This window comes from Dysidea avara, chromosome 10 (assembly GCF_963678975.1).
Source record: "Dysidea avara chromosome 10, odDysAvar1.4, whole genome shotgun sequence".
NCBI classification, from domain to species: domain Eukaryota; kingdom Metazoa; phylum Porifera; class Demospongiae; order Dictyoceratida; family Dysideidae; genus Dysidea; species Dysidea avara.
This window is the reverse complement of record NC_089281.1, coordinates 2,454,357-2,472,152: the sequence shown is the minus strand read 5'-3', so window position 1 is coordinate 2,472,152 and position 17,796 is coordinate 2,454,357. Positions and strand designations below refer to the sequence as shown.

At 38.0% G+C, this 17,796-nt stretch overlaps 1 protein-coding gene and 1 pseudogene across 2 annotated transcripts in view; both read left to right on the top strand.

The window, feature by feature from the left end:
- Nucleotides 1-6,561: 6,561 nt before the first annotated feature.
- LOC136236897 (inositol 1,4,5-trisphosphate receptor type 2-like) overlaps nt 6,562-17,796 on the top strand; it is a 62,733-nt gene continuing 51,498 nt past the window's right edge. For both annotated transcript variants that reach the window (XM_066027126.1, XM_066027128.1), the window contains exons 1-3: nt 6,562-6,772; nt 9,530-9,603; nt 10,102-10,168. In XM_066027126.1, coding sequence (XP_065883198.1) covers nt 6,633-6,772; nt 9,530-9,603; nt 10,102-10,168 — 281 coding nt within the window. In that variant the 5' untranslated portion in view covers nt 6,562-6,632. The remainder of the gene's footprint in view (nt 6,773-9,529; nt 9,604-10,101; nt 10,169-17,796) is intronic.
- Nucleotides 14,643-17,764, top strand: LOC136268677 (uncharacterized; annotated as a pseudogene).

Sequence of the window (17,796 nt, the reverse complement as noted above, 5' to 3'; positions counted from 1 at the left end):
TGGTAACAGCTTTTTCTGCTTTCTTTTCATGCTATTTTTCTCACTCTACAGTGAAACCTGTGTATTAAGGACACCTCAGTTGGGACTGATCAATTATAAAGGTTTCCTGATTTTCCAGGTCAGTTTACATGCTAAGGGATACTTTAGGACCATTACCAAGTGTCCAGATTATGCAGGTGTCCTCATTTTCAAGTGTCTTGATTAACAGGTTCCACTGTATTGGTTGATAGTAGTTAGTAGTAGCTGTACAAAGGTGATTACAATAGTCAGTAGTAGTTTACTCAAAATATCATACAGTATAGTAGTGCTGTAAATGTAGGGATCATGGAGGTTAGAGGTGATGACAATAGGTTGTAGTGTAGTGAAGGGAACATTAGGGAGTGTAGTACTGTTAATATATAAAGCTCAGCCTGCACCATAGGCACGTACTGCACCCTATATTATAGTTTCTTTCCATTGTCAGTAAGTTAAATGTCATATATGTATGGCTTTACAGTTGTCTTTGCTTATGTAGCAACGTATACGTACACACAGCTCTGCTGTTTATATGTATGCATGCTCACATCATTCAGTGTACTTGCAGGATGGTCTCGTGTTCTTTAACAGTGATATTCATTACACATGCAACAATGAAATTAATGATGCTACATGTATAGCCTTCATAATAGGACAAGTACTACTAGAACCATCCACATTGTTCACACCTGTGTGTTATAAGCATGTACATTACTACAGTAGTTAGCTTAGCTACTACAATTCTGCAGGTTCAGGAGTACCTGCATGCTTCCTATCATTTCAGTATACAGTGTGTACTTTGTAAGATGGTGGTGTTAAAATGATATCACCATACATATTGCAGGGCATGCACTGATGTGTAATATTTGGTTGTTACTATAATGTGGTCCCTGTATGTAGGGCAGGTAACAATGCTAGTATACTATAAAAGAACAGTCATCGGGATACTCTATAGCATTAAGTTGATGATGGTACCAATAAAGTCACAACAGTAGCTAGCCCACCTAGTCTTGGGTACTGTCAAAGTGAACAGGTACATCAGTTGCTCCAAGTGGATACATCAAATGATATATGATGACACAGATAGGATAATAGAAGCCACTGCAACTGCTATTAGTACTCAGATACTGAGATAAAATGGTCATGACCCAAATTCATTTTCTGGCTAACAGCTGTGTAGCAGACATAGTGACAACTGCTATGTTAGAGAGGGACTCCACTCAGATAGAGCTGGTGTAATAAAGATGAGAAAACACAAGAGAATCTGTTATGTAAACATAAGTGATAACTATGTTGTATCCATTATTAACTCCACCTGGTCTGGGATGTTTTGTGCAATCAACAGATGTTTGATGTTATGTTTCTGATACAGTAATTTATTCTATACAGACAGACAATGTCTGATGTGTCCAGGGACCAGCCCAAAAGAATATAATCACAACACAAGCTATTAGTGGTATGTGATATAGAACATTTTCCTGTCACAATTATTGCACACAACATATCACGATACGATATATATCACGATATACAAACTCATCACTCAGATAGTGTATTTACACTGATGACACTTGTAGATATACTAGAAGTACAGTACAACATGGTACATGACTAGCATACAACATTGCAAGCTCTTTTATCCGAAAATGTACAGTGTACAATGACATGTATGGTACATTTTCTCTAATTACTATACCTAGGCTGATCACAACATAAAGATTCTACATCATATCACAATATTAAAAAAAAAATTATCACAATTAATCAATATATATCTGCACATCACTACATGCTATATACAATACATCTACCTCAATTAGCTCTCAGTCCATACAAGCTAAAGCACACAGTTGACGATCCAAGTACTTGGATCATCAACTGCATGTGCGCTTTAGCTTGTATGGACTGAGAGCTTTTTTTCTTAGCTGTTCTATAGAGAAAACTGGCCAAACACAGTTGATATGAAAGAACAAGCCTTCTGAATATATAAATAATTTCACTGATCTGCCAGGTGCATGCTAATATTTTGGCAAAATCTTCTTGTATAACTTGTTCATACCCTATATGAAATTCATAGGCAAATAACTGAATCTTCAATATTATGATTATCACATCTTACTGAGTTCTGTTGGTTAGCCATTGTAGCTTACCATTAATACTGTAGTATTTTAGTTTGTGCAGTAGGCAGGAGTATAGGGAATCATGCCGAAGGCTTAATTTTGAGAAATAAAGCCTACTTGGTGATAAAAGTCTATCAAATGATGATTTCTTCTACAAATGGGCTTCACAGGTCTAAAGCCGTACTGGAAGATGTTTCATGATAGAGTGACAATATATGTCTCATGACTTTACAGCATATTAATCAATATCAGAGAAAAAGGGTGATAGAGGGGCTAACATTATGTCTATCTCCTTTCTTTCTAGAGACAACACTGCAATCTGGTGGAGCCTCTTCGGTGTTTAAGCATGATTGCGATGTGAGAAAATTACTGTTACAGAAATCTCTCTTCCAGCCTTCTTGAGGTCCAAAGTAGAATAAATTATTTTGCATGTGTCAGTAAGTAGCTATCCTAATATTATCATGCATGGAGCTACAAGGATGCCTGGTGACACACAGTATACTGAAATAACGGTGATGCTATGTATATAATATAGTTGTATCGTTTGTTACACAAGTCTGAAGTGGAGCTGAGGATGAATATCATCCGAGCAAGAGCTCATAATACTAAGTAGTGCAGGGGCAGATCCAGGAGCTGAGGGTGCACACACACCCGCACTCTTCCTACAATACACATCAAAGCCATTCGCAATACTTAAACATACTAAATATAGTTCAACGCTAAACTCAGTGGTGGAATCAAACATGGAGGGGAATGTGCCTACTCCTCACCACCCAAGCAGAACAGTCATCACGTGCAGTTTTCAAAAGAACAGTCATTGAATGCAATTATGGAGAATTTTCCATTTACTAAAATTATCTAGGAAGCTAAATGTGCACATGCATGGCACAGTACTGCAAGTTAGTTTTTGTGCTGAGCATTAATGTCCTTGCCTATATATAGCTTTTGTAGCTTGTTTAATACATGGCAATAGCAGCTATCCATGACAAATCACCATGCACTGTCACTTATCCTACAACTCTAAAGAACACTTAATTTCATGGAAAGCATATTTATTTAAATAACTACTTGTGCACACAATCTACTCTGTACAAGAATTTCAGTGTTAAAATTTATAAAATACATATAGCGGGTGTCTGGAGAGCTGCACCTCCCAGACCGGGCAATTGGAAACAGTGGAATGGAACTGGAAATGGAAAACAGAAATGGTCATATCATCCAGATCTGTGAAAATAGCCATTCCAATTGCACGTACTTGACAATCCATAACTTGACTTGTGTGTATGGTACCAGCCTGAAATTTGGTCACTTACACTCCTAACATAGCACTATTCCTGAATTTAATTTTAAGATGATGGGTTAAATACATGATGAGTTATGACTCGTCAAACTTGGAAAGGTTATAAGTCCCCTTTTCGCAGATCTGGTCACATATACATATATATATCCTAGAGTAAAAACCTCACTACGTGGTCACCTCAACATGGTAATATTTGATAAGCTCCAAACATGTATTTCATGACTAATAGAAAGGAGTCAATGTCATCATTTTGGTCCACCCATCATCTGGCTATCTGTATCGCTTAGTTTGTACCAGAATGTAAAATAGTCCAAGCAAGTGGAATGTAGCTAGTATACACTGTAACCTTTGTATCAAAGAAAAATGAGGTTTCATAAGGAGATGGTGACCTTAAGAGCATAGCCGTTTTTTAGCTGACCTAGCTATTTTGATAAAGCCATGAAATAGATGTTAAAGCGTAGCTATAACAATGTGAAGAGATGATGGGTGGTCTTTATAGTAGGTAACCATGAAGTGGGTCATTAAGTATGCCTTAGCCATCTTTGAGATGTAATTACAATGTGGTTTCTGTATGGAGGTGGTCTTTGTAAGTAGGTGGTCTGTAAGAGGTGGCCATTAAATGAGGATTTTACTCTAGGGTACATCTATATGATGATTTGGCCATGTCTGTTTTCCATTTCCACTTTCCAGCCTCCATCATGATTCTACTGTTTCCAATTGCCCTTCCAGACTCATATATATACTTTATTACTCTAGGGCACCCCTTCTTTCTAAAACCTGGGCCCGTCCCTGTAGTAATTATGAACTCTTAGATCCTAGTATATGGCTTACGGGATATAACTACAGTACACAGGAGTTTACAGATATTAAAGTAAGCTCCTGTTCGAGTTCAACTACCTGATACTTAGTGTAGATTTCATCTAGCGATTCATAGTTTGGTCTAGCTACTAGACAAACACTATATAGAGTAAATGCTGGTATTGTGAGACAGGGGGTAATATGGGTCACAGTTTTTTTTTAAACATTAAACTCGCGTAACAGAAATATGGATCACAATTGAGTTCAGTGGATTAAATCCTGCAGATTTAGGAATATCTATATAACCAATTCAGATCATCATAGATATAGCGATAATAAGTCAACCACAAATCTAAGTAGGAGATAATAGATCTTAAATTTGCTATAGGAATACTGCATGTAAATGATTCCTTTTATACTAGCTACTCACTATGTATAGTAAGCAGTATAAAGCCGGAATATATATCAGTTATACGAAGTCCACCAAACTGTTCTGACTATCTACATATAGTGTCCCTGTTATCCTACCCTTTCCTATTGCAAATATAAAACAAGCACAATGTCTGACCTTCATCTGTCTCATAATATCTGCAAACAGTACTCCAGAAAAATTATCATACAACCCACCACACTAGAGGAAGTTTTAAGATAGCTTAGTTTATGGGTAACTATACCTTTCTCGGTGGCTGTGCATGACCAGGGTTACAGTTTTAGGTCATAACAATTCTTTGAAGTTATAAGTATCTCGTAACTACACTACAGGTCAGTAGCGATGAACGATTTTATGAAGCAGCTAACTCGGTCCCAAGCTAGGTATGATTTGCCTTCAACTGGAAGTTTCCACTCAAGATGCTCCTGGAGATCATGTAATTTTCACACTTATCTTTCAGATAAAGCAAACAAGTATTAATTTATTATTGCTTGTAGCATTTGATATCATCATAATTTTAACACACACAAATACAAAAAATGGTCATGTGACCAAAAATCCTATTCATGATAAATAGCTAGCTACGTTGGACAGCCCATTCAAAAATTATTGCATTTCAGAGTGAATTGTTTTTACCTAAATGAAAACTTCTACATCTTGTAGTATTATAGAATACATGAGCAGATCCAATACAGCTAGCTAGCTGTTATGGGATTATTGGCACCTTTTGGATGTTTATGAATAATTATTTATATATTTACTTTTAATGTAGCTACAGACCTCAAAATGAGTATAGTGAAAGCAATAGGCAGAGTTATATAAAAAATTAGCACTTGTTCATTTGAACTTATAAAGGTCAGTCTGTGTGAAAATCACCAGAAAAAATGAAACAAGACATCAGTGTAGCTATAATGGGACCCCATCTTGAATATGCCGGTCCTGTTTGGTCTCCCTTTACTTCTTCTAACATTAAATTGATTGAATCAGTGCAGCACAGAGCATGCAGCATGTAGCACCTGGAATCCACAATCACATCAGTGGTCCAAATCATTGGATGACTGTATTAGTGAATTGCAATGGCCATCCCTGCAGTCTAGACGACAATTCTTGTCACTGTCAATTTTGTATGATATTTGGAAGGGATGTACTGGAATAAATTTTAGTGATTACTTTGAGTTCTGTACACTGTGTACAAGGTCGCACTCCCTAACTTTAAAAGTGTTTTCTTCTACTATCAATGCTTTCCGTTATTGTTTTTTTGTATCCGTGGCATTCTTGTGGAACACTATTCCTGAGGACATTTTGGCACGAAGCCAGGTTAAACATTTCAGATCTAGATTGAAACAGTTTATTTTAATATCATGATGACTGTTTAATTCTGTACTTGTATTGTGTATGTTGTTCTGTTTCTGTAATTGTATTTTTGTAACTGTAAAGATTGTATGTAAGGGTATCACCTTGTACAGGCACATGCCTTTTGTGTATCCTTTTAAACAATTTGATAATAATAATAATAATAATGGAATTTTTAGTCACATGACCACTTTTTGGATATTTACTACATGTGTTAAATTTATGCTGATATCGGATTCTACAAACAATCCAATAATAAACTAAAGGTCAATCCGTGTGAAAATTTCCAGAAACTGGCAACCAAAAGAATCATCGTGTTTTGAGTGGAAACCCTAGGTTGCCACTTGGTGGAGTGGCTTGCAAGGGTTAAAAAGGCTGGCAACAGTCAGTGACAAGGGACCGATTGCTAGATCTATAGCTACGTGTGTTGTAAGATTTAGCAGGGATTGGTGTCTTGTAATAACACTTCCATATGTGGTCACAGTTATTTGCTCCATTGGTAAACTTGCGGTTCAGCGGCACTTTGACATCAACTCTATAATGTATTCACGTGACTGCAATCTTTGTGTGGGGACGGTTCCACCTCACATATAAACAGTGCGGAGAGTGTTTCCGGATGGCCGAGTCGATGATGGCGGCCCTGGGTCAACCAGAGCACCATCAAATACTACGCTTTGGAGATGTAATCATTTTACAGGAGGCACTATCGAGCAATCGCGGAAGCTTTCGAGGCTACGTGTTTTCTGAAATATCAAGGTACGCCATACGTGTAGCTAGTTAAATGAAGTATAAAATTAATATCGCTATAGTTGTCCTATTAGTATACATAGGAAGACAGCAGTGCTTGCCTTAATCATCATAGGTAGAATATGCCGCCTTAATTCTGTGCTTATATTAGGACCCCTCCCCGACGGCCGCCCCTCACTTCTATGATCACCAACTAACTCTATTGTCCCACTAGGAGACGCGGGAAGTCAGAAAATTTGCACACCATCTGTCTTATCCAAGGGGTGGGGCCAACTTTATAGCTAATGCACTTATTAATGTTATTCCCCACCCCCTCTCTGGGTCTTTGACAATTACTCTAACTTCCAGGGTAAAGAATTATATAGATTATCATGTAAATTTGGAAGGCTAGACAAACTTGATTACTTTTTCAGCAAGCTATATCCAAAATCATTGCAGCAGGCTACCACTGTCGTTATAGCTAGCTAAAACTTAAAATTAGATTTACCATAGCAAGAAATATTTCCTGTGTTGTGAAATGATGGTGGATTTTCTCAGCAGATTCACTGACGTGATTATATAACAGTAATAATAAAATTAGAGGTGACAGGGTGAAAAAACGATGTCTAGACAGGGATGACAAACAACTAATCAAGTTTGCTTGGCCTATATAGCTAGCTATAGGGATGGCTGTAACAAAACCTTAAACAGGCCGGAGAACTTGACACTAGAGTTTGTCATGGGACATGACATTAATAGGTACATATTATGTGTTGGTATGGAATCCTATACCTCTGGCCATTTTCATAGTTTTCTCTACCCCCAATCATTTTCATGCATATCTTTCATAAACAATGTTAGAACCCAAGACAGTGTCTAGTCATTCTCTTAATTCCAATCTGCTTATCACCAACACTGTGGGGGAAAGATACACAAAATAGTTATGAATGACTAGTACTGGTGATATGGAAATATCACCAGGCATCATCACTCAGGTTGGTTTATGGTCAACCTTTTGAATGCCAAGCACCTGGGGCTTTGCATGTGTATTGGGATACGTGAAGTTCTAGTAGTTTTGTTAATTTATATGGGAGCTGTGATGGCAATCAATACATACATGTTTGGCTTTAAAATACTAGCTATATCTTGAAAACATACACTGATAGGACAAATATAATGAATATGCCCATATAAGTTGCTTCACAGGGGATTTCTGTTATAATATGAGATTGCAATTCTAAATTTCAAAGAGCTGCGGACCACAGTTTGAAACTTTGCTATCTTTAGTGAAGAACATATGAGGTATACACCTTCTAGTATAAAGCCATTGTGTGCATAATACATTTGAACATGTGATTTTTTAACACATGATATCATGATGCAATACATTCAAATATAATGTGATCGTTGAGGGCTTATCAAATAAGAAACCTTACAAAGTTGATGAAGGTGTAGTAATTCAGGAATTGTAAGCCTATAAATCGTATAATTGCACATAAATTTATGACCATGTAAGCACATTGACCATATTTAGTCACTGTATTTTATCATACAGTATGCTAGTAACTGTCTATTAGAAAATGGTATGCATAATATGTTTTGAACTTTGGAGGTCTTTAAAATCCACTAAGAGACCTGTTAGCAGGTTCTTAATGCCCCCCTCTAAGCATATTCAGCTGATAGCCTGCAGTGGGTGACCAGTCACCCAGGCCAATGTGTGGTCAACCACTCTATTCATTTTATAGCATGCCTAAAAGAATTCGATTATGGGAGGTTCAATCTAACGTCTGTACGTTTGTTACGATGAACGTCGAAGTCCAGAAATATCACGGAAAATTCTGTTTTCAAGGAAGCTTATCCGTTTATGTCTTAGTAAAGTCCATCCATAGTTTAGTAGAAGACAAAAACAGCCTTAAAACATTCTAGAAACAGATGGGCACTTACAGAAACATTATTTTGCGCTACATGTAATGTGGCCATATTCGAAACTGTGCCTGTTCTTTATGCTACTGTGGTGCCACTGAAGGCACAACTTGTGACAACTTGTTCCCATCGTATAAATCCACACAAGCTGCTTGTTCGACACACGTGTTCTTTACACTGCTGTGATGCCAAAAGCACTGGCTACCTCTAACCCGGCTTGACATTATCGATCACTGTTGTTCTCCAGCTGTGCCAGATCTAAGTCTAACTTGTGAAAGGAAGCGGTGCGAGCTTCGATTTTTTCAACACTTAGTGTCAATTTGTGATAGCTAGCACGTGATGACTTCCCTACATTTGTAACAGAAATTGTCCATGTTTCCATAGTGGCTAGATTGATTGCGGAGGTGCTTCTCAAATTGTTCTTCATTTGTATGCTGTGCTTGCAGATAAACTAGTGGACATTCAATCCTTAATTCAGTCTATACCCCACATGACTGAAATAGTGATTAAATGTCCACTATTATATGTGTAGGCAACCTTCCTTGTTTCACTGCTTTTTTCTATGATCCCCTAATTTTTCCTTGCACACAATAATCTTTAGTCATGCAGTATTATGCCATACACATCATTCCAAGGGTTAGTGTAATTCATAAACAGTTTGGTTTAGTGGTCTTTTAGCATATAACTCTCTTGTGCAAGTACCGAAATGTAACAAAATCTTCTCTTGTGTAATTGGTGTGTCTAAATATCTAGCATGCCTATTATGATATCTGGTATTTTGGACATAAGCAGTACTTCCCTGTAAATATGAAAATGTGTACTCGTGGTAGTGTATGTGTAGCTATTTGATAATTGATTGTGTAGCTCAGAGTATGTTGCTGTGGCTAGTGCTTCACCAATGGAGACAGTTGGTGGTTTTCCTATTACAGACTGGACAAGTATGTGTGTTGAATTTGTAACAGTTTATGAATTTATGAAACTATTTGAAACTCCAGTGTGTACATATGATAACTTGTAATGAGATGTGTTACTCATAGCAATTTCTTTGTGTTTTGTGTTTGTCTAAAAATGTTCCTGCTTAAACTATTTAAAAAGTGACAAATATAATTGCAAAGTGTCAAGCAAGTTACAGTACCACTCAAATGTAACGTTGTCTTGTGCGAGTGATTGAAAACTCACTAATTAAAGGGTGTGGCACCCATTTCGCTTGTGAGTATTCATCCCAAATGAAACAGGATGAATACTCGCGAGTGGAATGGGCGCCACTCCCTTTAATTAGCAAGTTTTTACCCTTACCAACCCATCAGACCTAAAATACTTTTTAAGTGCATTTGATGATACAGTTAATACAAACTGTACAATTGGCCTAAATAAATGGAATATAGAGATAGTTCATGTTATTATATTTACATTTACGTTATCTTATAACCATTCAGTGGCTGCATTCAAGGTGGTAGCTCCTAATAAGAGTGTACAGCAAGAACGATATGCTGAAATTAAAAGGTCAGTCAATTTACCAGTTGTGATTCATAAATGCTGTCACATGCACACGTAGCTACACATGTCAGTACACTAAATGTTTTATTAGATTATAAATTCTAATGTATAGTGTAAGTGTCCGAGGCAGCTTTTTGTCATTATCTTTCCTTCTGTAGTTCCGTAAATCTTCTGTCATCTAGCTATTAGTAAATTGTCCTTTACCCTGCTATTGTCACTCTCACTGTTGTACAAGCCTCTTTCCACAGTTGACCTTCCCCAGCTGTCTAAGTAGTGTATGAAATTTGACTGTCAGGGATCACAAAGGTTCACACTTTCACCTAAAAATATACTGACAAGGAACGATTGGCTGCAAAATTTGAAAAAGTTCTACTAAGACTGGCTGACTGATTGACTGACTAATGCCTATAGACAAGTGTTACTCAACAACAGCTAAGGCTGTGATTTTTCGCTGCAGATGCCTTTTTGTCATACCGCAGTACATACACTGCACGCATCATGAACTTACTTTTGTCCTCCTTTATGACCCATTTATCTTCACTGACAGTGCAAAGTGTTAGTTCGCGGTAGCACATAATGGTTTCCCTACATTTGTAACAGGTATCTTCCATAGTGTCTGGATTGATTGCAGAGGCACTTTTTGTACTGTTCTTCATTTGTATAGCGCTGTGTAATGGGCTGAACGTAACTAAGTGATGGCCATGCACTCTTCCCTTTTCAGTAATTGATAGTTGGAGTGCAGCATGCATTCAGACAAAAGCATCAATTCCAGTTCCATTCTTTCTTTTGATGCAGTAAACACGGTCACAATTATGTTACAAAACAAACAAGTATAAGAAAGGAAATTAGGAATTTAGGGATCATGGAAATAAAAAGTAGTGAAACAAGGGAGGTTGCCTATACCTGAAGATATACTAGTAGACATTTTATCTCTAATTCAATAATGGGTATATACTGATTAAATCCGCTAGTATATCTTCGGGTATAGATCTCCCTTGTTTCACTACTTTTATTTCTATGATCCCTAATTGAACTTAAAATTCATAATTTTTCCTTATACTTGTTTGAACAACACTTGTTGTTCTTTGGAGTATGTGACTAAAACACAGAACAGACTAGAAAAAAGACTTGTAGATGGACTGGGTTTGCCTTAAAATGTCTAATTATCCACTTGAAAACAATATCAAATGCTATAATAGCATTAAATAAACTCCTAAAATCCGTCTCGGAATGTGTAGTGTCTTTTCTGTTTAATTAAAACGTATACTATGACTGTAAGCAAGCCAAGATACAAGCTTTGAAGAGACATTGTAACTTGGATTTGTATTCAGGTTAATTTTTGCTGCTATTAGTTTTGTGGCTGTTCCGTAGTGGTATAAAGATTGACAGGCTTGTAGTTGTAGCTGTACATGGTTCATTGGCTGGCAAGGCTGGCTGCTACTGAATAGAATTCATGTTATGTTGTTTATTATGTGATAATTTTATCCTTGTTCATAATACTGACTGTGACACCTTTGCTAGCACTTGATTGATTAACCCTTTGGCCCCAAAATTAATAAAGAGGTGTTTCGTTCAATGCGACATAATTATGATGATACTACCTGTCACAACAGATAGAAGAGATAAAGAAGAGTTAGTAAAGTTGTAGTGCTAATCATGGAGGAATAGGTGGTCCATACATGGATTAACAGTAGCCCAAGTTTTGTATGTCAAAACGAGCATTTTACATAAAATAAGTTTCGTTTTTAAGAACCAAAGCCACTATAGTGGTGTTTGGGGTCGAAGGGTTAAAGACTTATTTTAAGTGCAGGACTTAATATCACCTCAAGCACACTTTATAATCTACTTCAGAGACTTGTTACAAGACTATTGGTGTTGTTTTTAGGATGCTATTATGTCAGATGTACCACTTTCACACCTCAAATTAAAAGAAAGCCAGTGTGATATATCATGCACGTATTACACTGGTTCAGGAATGTTAATGAGATATTGCACAGTTAGGTGTGCATATATCACTCCAGATTTCTTTGTTATTTGTCTCTGCTATTATATAGCCACAGATCAATTGTGGGGTTGTATGTTCGGAGAAAGTCATTTGACTGAAACAGAGATATTTTTCAAGTTAAGATTGCTTGGAACAGTTTAGCTTCACTGTGAAAGTAGGGCCTAAAACAAGCAACCTAGAAATCTATGAAGCTTTTTGTTCCCTACCCTTGAACAGGAACTCTCAGGGATGCGTGTAGTGTGAGTTCCGAGTTTAGCTCTTCAGAGCAAACTCTTCCTTTGAGCTTGGCACAATGGCACTGGATTTGTTGTTAGTTCACACATTAGGTTCCACTCATGTGTTGCACAAGAAATTAGAAGGTGGTCAACCACAGTAATGATTATAGTTGAGCCTAGCTGACACAACGCTGTTGAAGCCTTATGAAAGCTGTGGGTTAGTTTTGATAAATACTAGACATCTGGCACCATGTTGAGCCATTAGTGGTGTAAGCATGACTACAAGTTATTCATGGATATAATTTATTCATGATTATTATAGTGACTACTTAGCTACTACATAATTATGTGTCACTTTGACATCTCAGATCAAAGGAACCACAGGGTTATATGGTTAGGGAGACATCAAGATATGGCTCTGACCACAAATGTCTTTGATGCTGAGGCAGTGCAAAGCATTGGTTCTATATGATTCTATACATTGAAACTTACATAGTGGGTTTGAGTTTAGGATGAATGAGGCTCGTCAAAAAACGATTGTATTACTCAATATAGTGTAGCTAAGAACCACTAAATGATGATTTTCGCAATTATAAGTACTTGGCAAATGAACTTAGTTTGGGGTTCTTAATAAGGCTAGATGGTTAGAAGTGGTACCACTAAAACTGCTGAAACACATGCGCAATTGTTTACAGGTGGTATAGTACATGAAAAATGTTTTGTGAGTGCCACAACTTTAAGAGTGCTAGCGCCTTTTTGAAGCCATATAAATGTTGTCCTTTTTATCTTTGATACAGGCAAAAAGAAAGCTACAGGAATCTAAACTACTGCTTCGAAGATTGACCTAACTTTCTACTATACAGAGACCAAAGTATAAGATTGTACCTTGTTTCATTCATGCGCTATAGTCTCTCAAAGTTAACCCATACATTTTTTTATTCCGAGATAATGGCTGCTTGCACAAGCATCAAATTCGCTGTGAAGATTCTTCAATAAACTTGTGGAAACTTAGCGCAGGGATTTGTCTGCACTTCTTCTTTCTTGAGTTGTAAAACAAAGAGCAAGTGCCACGAGCGAACTTCGACTTCCGGGCCCTGTAACTTTGTGCTGGATCACAACAATTATAATTCCATGCGCTAAAAGTTTGCAAATTTATCACTGATGGTCCACCAAAAGTTTAGTAGAGATCCGACTATTGTGTATTCCAGAATATTGCCTTTTACAATGCAGTGTAGAACATGCGCACGCCGACCAGTTATTACAACAAATTCAATAAACCACAAATGCCAACTTTATCAAATAACAAGTTATAAATGAAGTTCTGAACTAAAGAAAAGCTCTTGTTCCTTTCCTTTACACACTGGGACACCTTCCTGTTGGTTGTGGAGTCGCCAAGCCTGCTCTTCGATAGGTAACGCCTCGTAACGCACAGCCAGTGTCTTGTATTGGGTGATAAATCCAGCTGGAACATCGTCTCTACCTAAGAACAGGTGTATAATTACAAATATAACTTACCAGCGTACACTATCACTTAAGAAAACACAGGAAGAACGTGTGTTGGCTAAAAATCAGCTTGTGTTCGCACGTGTCTTCAAAACAAGCACTACTTTCAGGCTAATTCACTCTATTGTCACTCTTGGGCGCCTAGACGATCATTTTCGTGATGGTTTTCAAACGAAACAGGCTGTTTCTTGGCCAATTTCTTTGGCACAAAACACAGCTGCCTAGCACGGATACTTTGAGTATGCGTAATATTGCCAATTATGCTGTAACAGCCGCATGTGGTTATTATTATTATTATTTGTTTACTGTACAGAAACCTCCATATGGAGTATATAGTACAACGGATTAAATTAAGAATAAATTGTAGTGATTGTACTTAGCTATAATTAATACATTGTTTAAATGTGCTTAAGGTAGGTGATTCCACAGTACTGCTAGATAGGTTATTCCATAATTTAATTGTAGAGGGGTAATAAGAGTAAAGGTAAGAATCAATTCTGGAGTGTGGCTGCAAAAATCGTTGATCGTGACCTCGTGTTTGGCTTGCTGTTGGGATTAAATAGGTTCCATTATCGATGTGAACTTGTCTATGCACCATTTTTGGGGCGAGCCTGAGCGAGCCCCACACAGGCAGTAGTCGCTTCAATCGTTGGTACGTCGCGTTTCCAAAAAAATTCGCGCGTACGTCGAGTTTCCTAAAATTTTCGTGCCATACACGGAAAGCCCCACACTGGTAGTGCTCTCTTCAACCGTTCGTATGACCCGTTCGTACGTCGCGTTTCCTAAAATTTCCATGCCATACATGGAAAGCCCCACACTGGTAGTGCTCTCTTCAACCGTTCGTACGCCCTCGTACGTCGCGTTTCCTAAACTTTCTGTGCCATACACGGAAAGCCTCACACTGTGCGGCAATCACGTTAGAAGAGAGAGAGAGACCGCGAAAGAAAGACACGCAAGGTTTGTGTTAGTATCCAAGCTGACCCACTGAGATGACACGTGGTACGCTTGTGCAGGTTGGCTAGACGCAGAGAACAAGACAGGAATAGACGTGCAACTAGAGCCAGTGATGGAAACATTCGAGCCATAACTACACCTGAGCAAGAACAGAGCCTGAGCACAAGAAGGGAAAGAGAAAGAATAGTTGCCACGTGTGGCATGGCTAGCAATGTGGAAAGCGAAGAAGCTAGGGAAGAGAGGCTCAGAAGAAGAAGAGAGCGTGATAGACTTAGAAGAGAGAGGGAGACCGCGGAAGAAAGACACGCAAGGTTTGTGTTAGTATCCAAGCTGACCCACTGAGGTCACACATTTTCTTGTGTGTGATTTGTTTCTTAATTATCACCTTTAGTTTGTAGCTTTAAAAATAATTATCATGAGCCTTAGCAGAAGAAGGGAAAGAGAATAGCTGCATACCTCAGTTACTTGCTGCCATAAGCTATCCAATAATAAAATAATCTTTCGTTTATAAAAAATACAAGTCAAGCTACAGACAATAATCACCTAGCATTCCAGCAGCACTGTTTATCACTTAGCGCTGTTTAGTGTATGTAGTTCTGTCCTTATTTGAAACATATGTTCAGTTAGCCAAGGCTCGCCCCATCACATGCTTTTAGCATCTGTCTAGTATACATCATAACTAGCTTCAAATTGTTCCGTTGCTGTTCAAGAGTTGGTAGATTCAGGTGATCTAGTATCTCAGTTACACTAGCCCAGGGTGAATAATTGTTTGTAATAAACCTTGCAGCTCTTCGTTGGATTTTCTAACTTGTAGATGCTACTGTTAGTGTATGGAGACCAGACAGTTGATGCATACTCTAAGATAGGACGTACCATTGCTAGATAACACAGCTTCTTAGTTTGTTGAGTGCAAGAGCTAATATTACTTCGCAAAAAGGCATTGGCTGAGTTTGCTTTACAGGTAACATGTTGGATATGGTTTGTCCATTTCAGGTGTTCATCTATTGTTACTCCCAGGTAAGTGGCACTGGTAGATCTACAAATTTGATGTTGTTTCAGAAAATATGTTGAGTTAGTTGTTAATATCCTGTTAGTGATCTTGAGGTGTACACATTTGCTAAGGTTGAGAAACATTTGCCAGTCTTCACTACACCTCACTATAGGCATGTCCACACGATGCATCTAATTCGCATTAATTCGAATTGGTTCCGTCCACACGGAATTCGCATTGAAGGTATTCGCATCAAAACCGGTTTGCTTCAATCCACCTATCGTGGTGGTTTGAAGCCGGATCGCAAGGTGAATCGAGTAGTATTACGTGATAATAGCGTCATAATAACTGTGCATGTGAAGTGTTAACACGTTTGCGCGTGAAGCTGAATAAAAGCCGAGATAAAAGCTAAGGAGCATGATAATGAAAGCAGAATCGTTTTCGAAGTGTAGCTGTTATAAAATCATCACATTTATAGTCATGGCCGGCTCTTGGACCGCTGAAGAAACTCGAGCACTTATCGCCATTTGGAGTCAAGAGAGTGTCCAGGACGAGTTAAAACGGGTTCACAAGAATCGTGATATATTCCAGCGTATTTCAATGGAATTGGAAGACTGTGGATTCCCCAGGACTTGGCAACAGTGTTGAACAAGAATAAAAAATCTAACTGCGAAGTACAGGAAGGTACGCTCCATGCCAAACTAACACGTTGCATATATACTCGCTCGTACACACCATGGCTATGAATTTTGTAGATCAAGGACCACAACAATATCAGTGGCAATGACAGGGAAAACTGGGAATATTTTGACCAGTTTGATGCCATCCTTGGTACAAGGCCCACTTCTGTGCCAGTATCATTGGTGCACAGTGGAACTGATGATTCATCTCAAGTTCCCAGCAGTGCCCTAAATGGTTAGTGATGGATCAAGTGTGAAATGTATACAATATTTCCTTATTAAACATGCTGCAGATGACCATGTAGATCCTGATGAGACACAAGCTGACGACCCCGACTTGACATTTGTTCCTGAAGATGATGATACTACACTGGTACCTGACACATTAGGTAGTTGTCACTTCTTCACAAACATTAGATGTTGACAATAATGTATGGCAGGCACTACTACTGTGGAGCAGACTAGTACAACAGCCAATGTGACTACTTCTGCAACTACCACCACAACCACAGTGACTTCACAGCAGACCATTCCTGCCACTACAGTCACAACTACAGCAGGTGACACAGCTGTGGCATCTGGTTCTCAGCAGATATCTAGTGCTGTTGGTGCTGGGAGGAGAAAAGGTATACAAAATTTTGTGAGATGTTAAAAGAATTAGCAGCTAATGACTTCAAATAGAAACCTTCATTGAGTAAAGGTGTTAACAGTGGTTATTATGTATTATTAATAGGTGCTAAGTACTTAGCAATCATTGTTTATTTGTATGGATACCATACAGGGTTGAAAAGGAAAACTGCCAAGGAAAGCTGGATGAGTACTGAGCTTGCAACAGTACTCTTCAAAATGGATAAAGAAGCAGACGAAAGATGGGAAGAAAGGGAAAGAAGGTATTTAATGATTGAAAAAGAAGAGGAAAGAAAACGGCTACAACTAGAAGCAGAGCTAGAAGAAAAGAGAAGGGAGCAGGAGAGAAGACATGAATTGCAAATGCAGTCTATGATGCTAAGCTTTTTTCAGCAGCTGCATTATGGAAGCAATCCTACTTCACATAACCCATCGCTATATGGGTCATCTACTCGCCCAGTTCCTTACTACCCTGAGTACAATTACATGCCGCCTTCCAGTGGACATAACAGTGACGACGATCAGTAAATTTTTTATAATTTGTTATTAGCACATGTACACATTATTCAACATTTTTTCAAATCCATATTAAAATATAATTGTTTGACGATTTTTATATTAGCAGAATACACCATTTCAAAAAACATTTTTCAAATCAA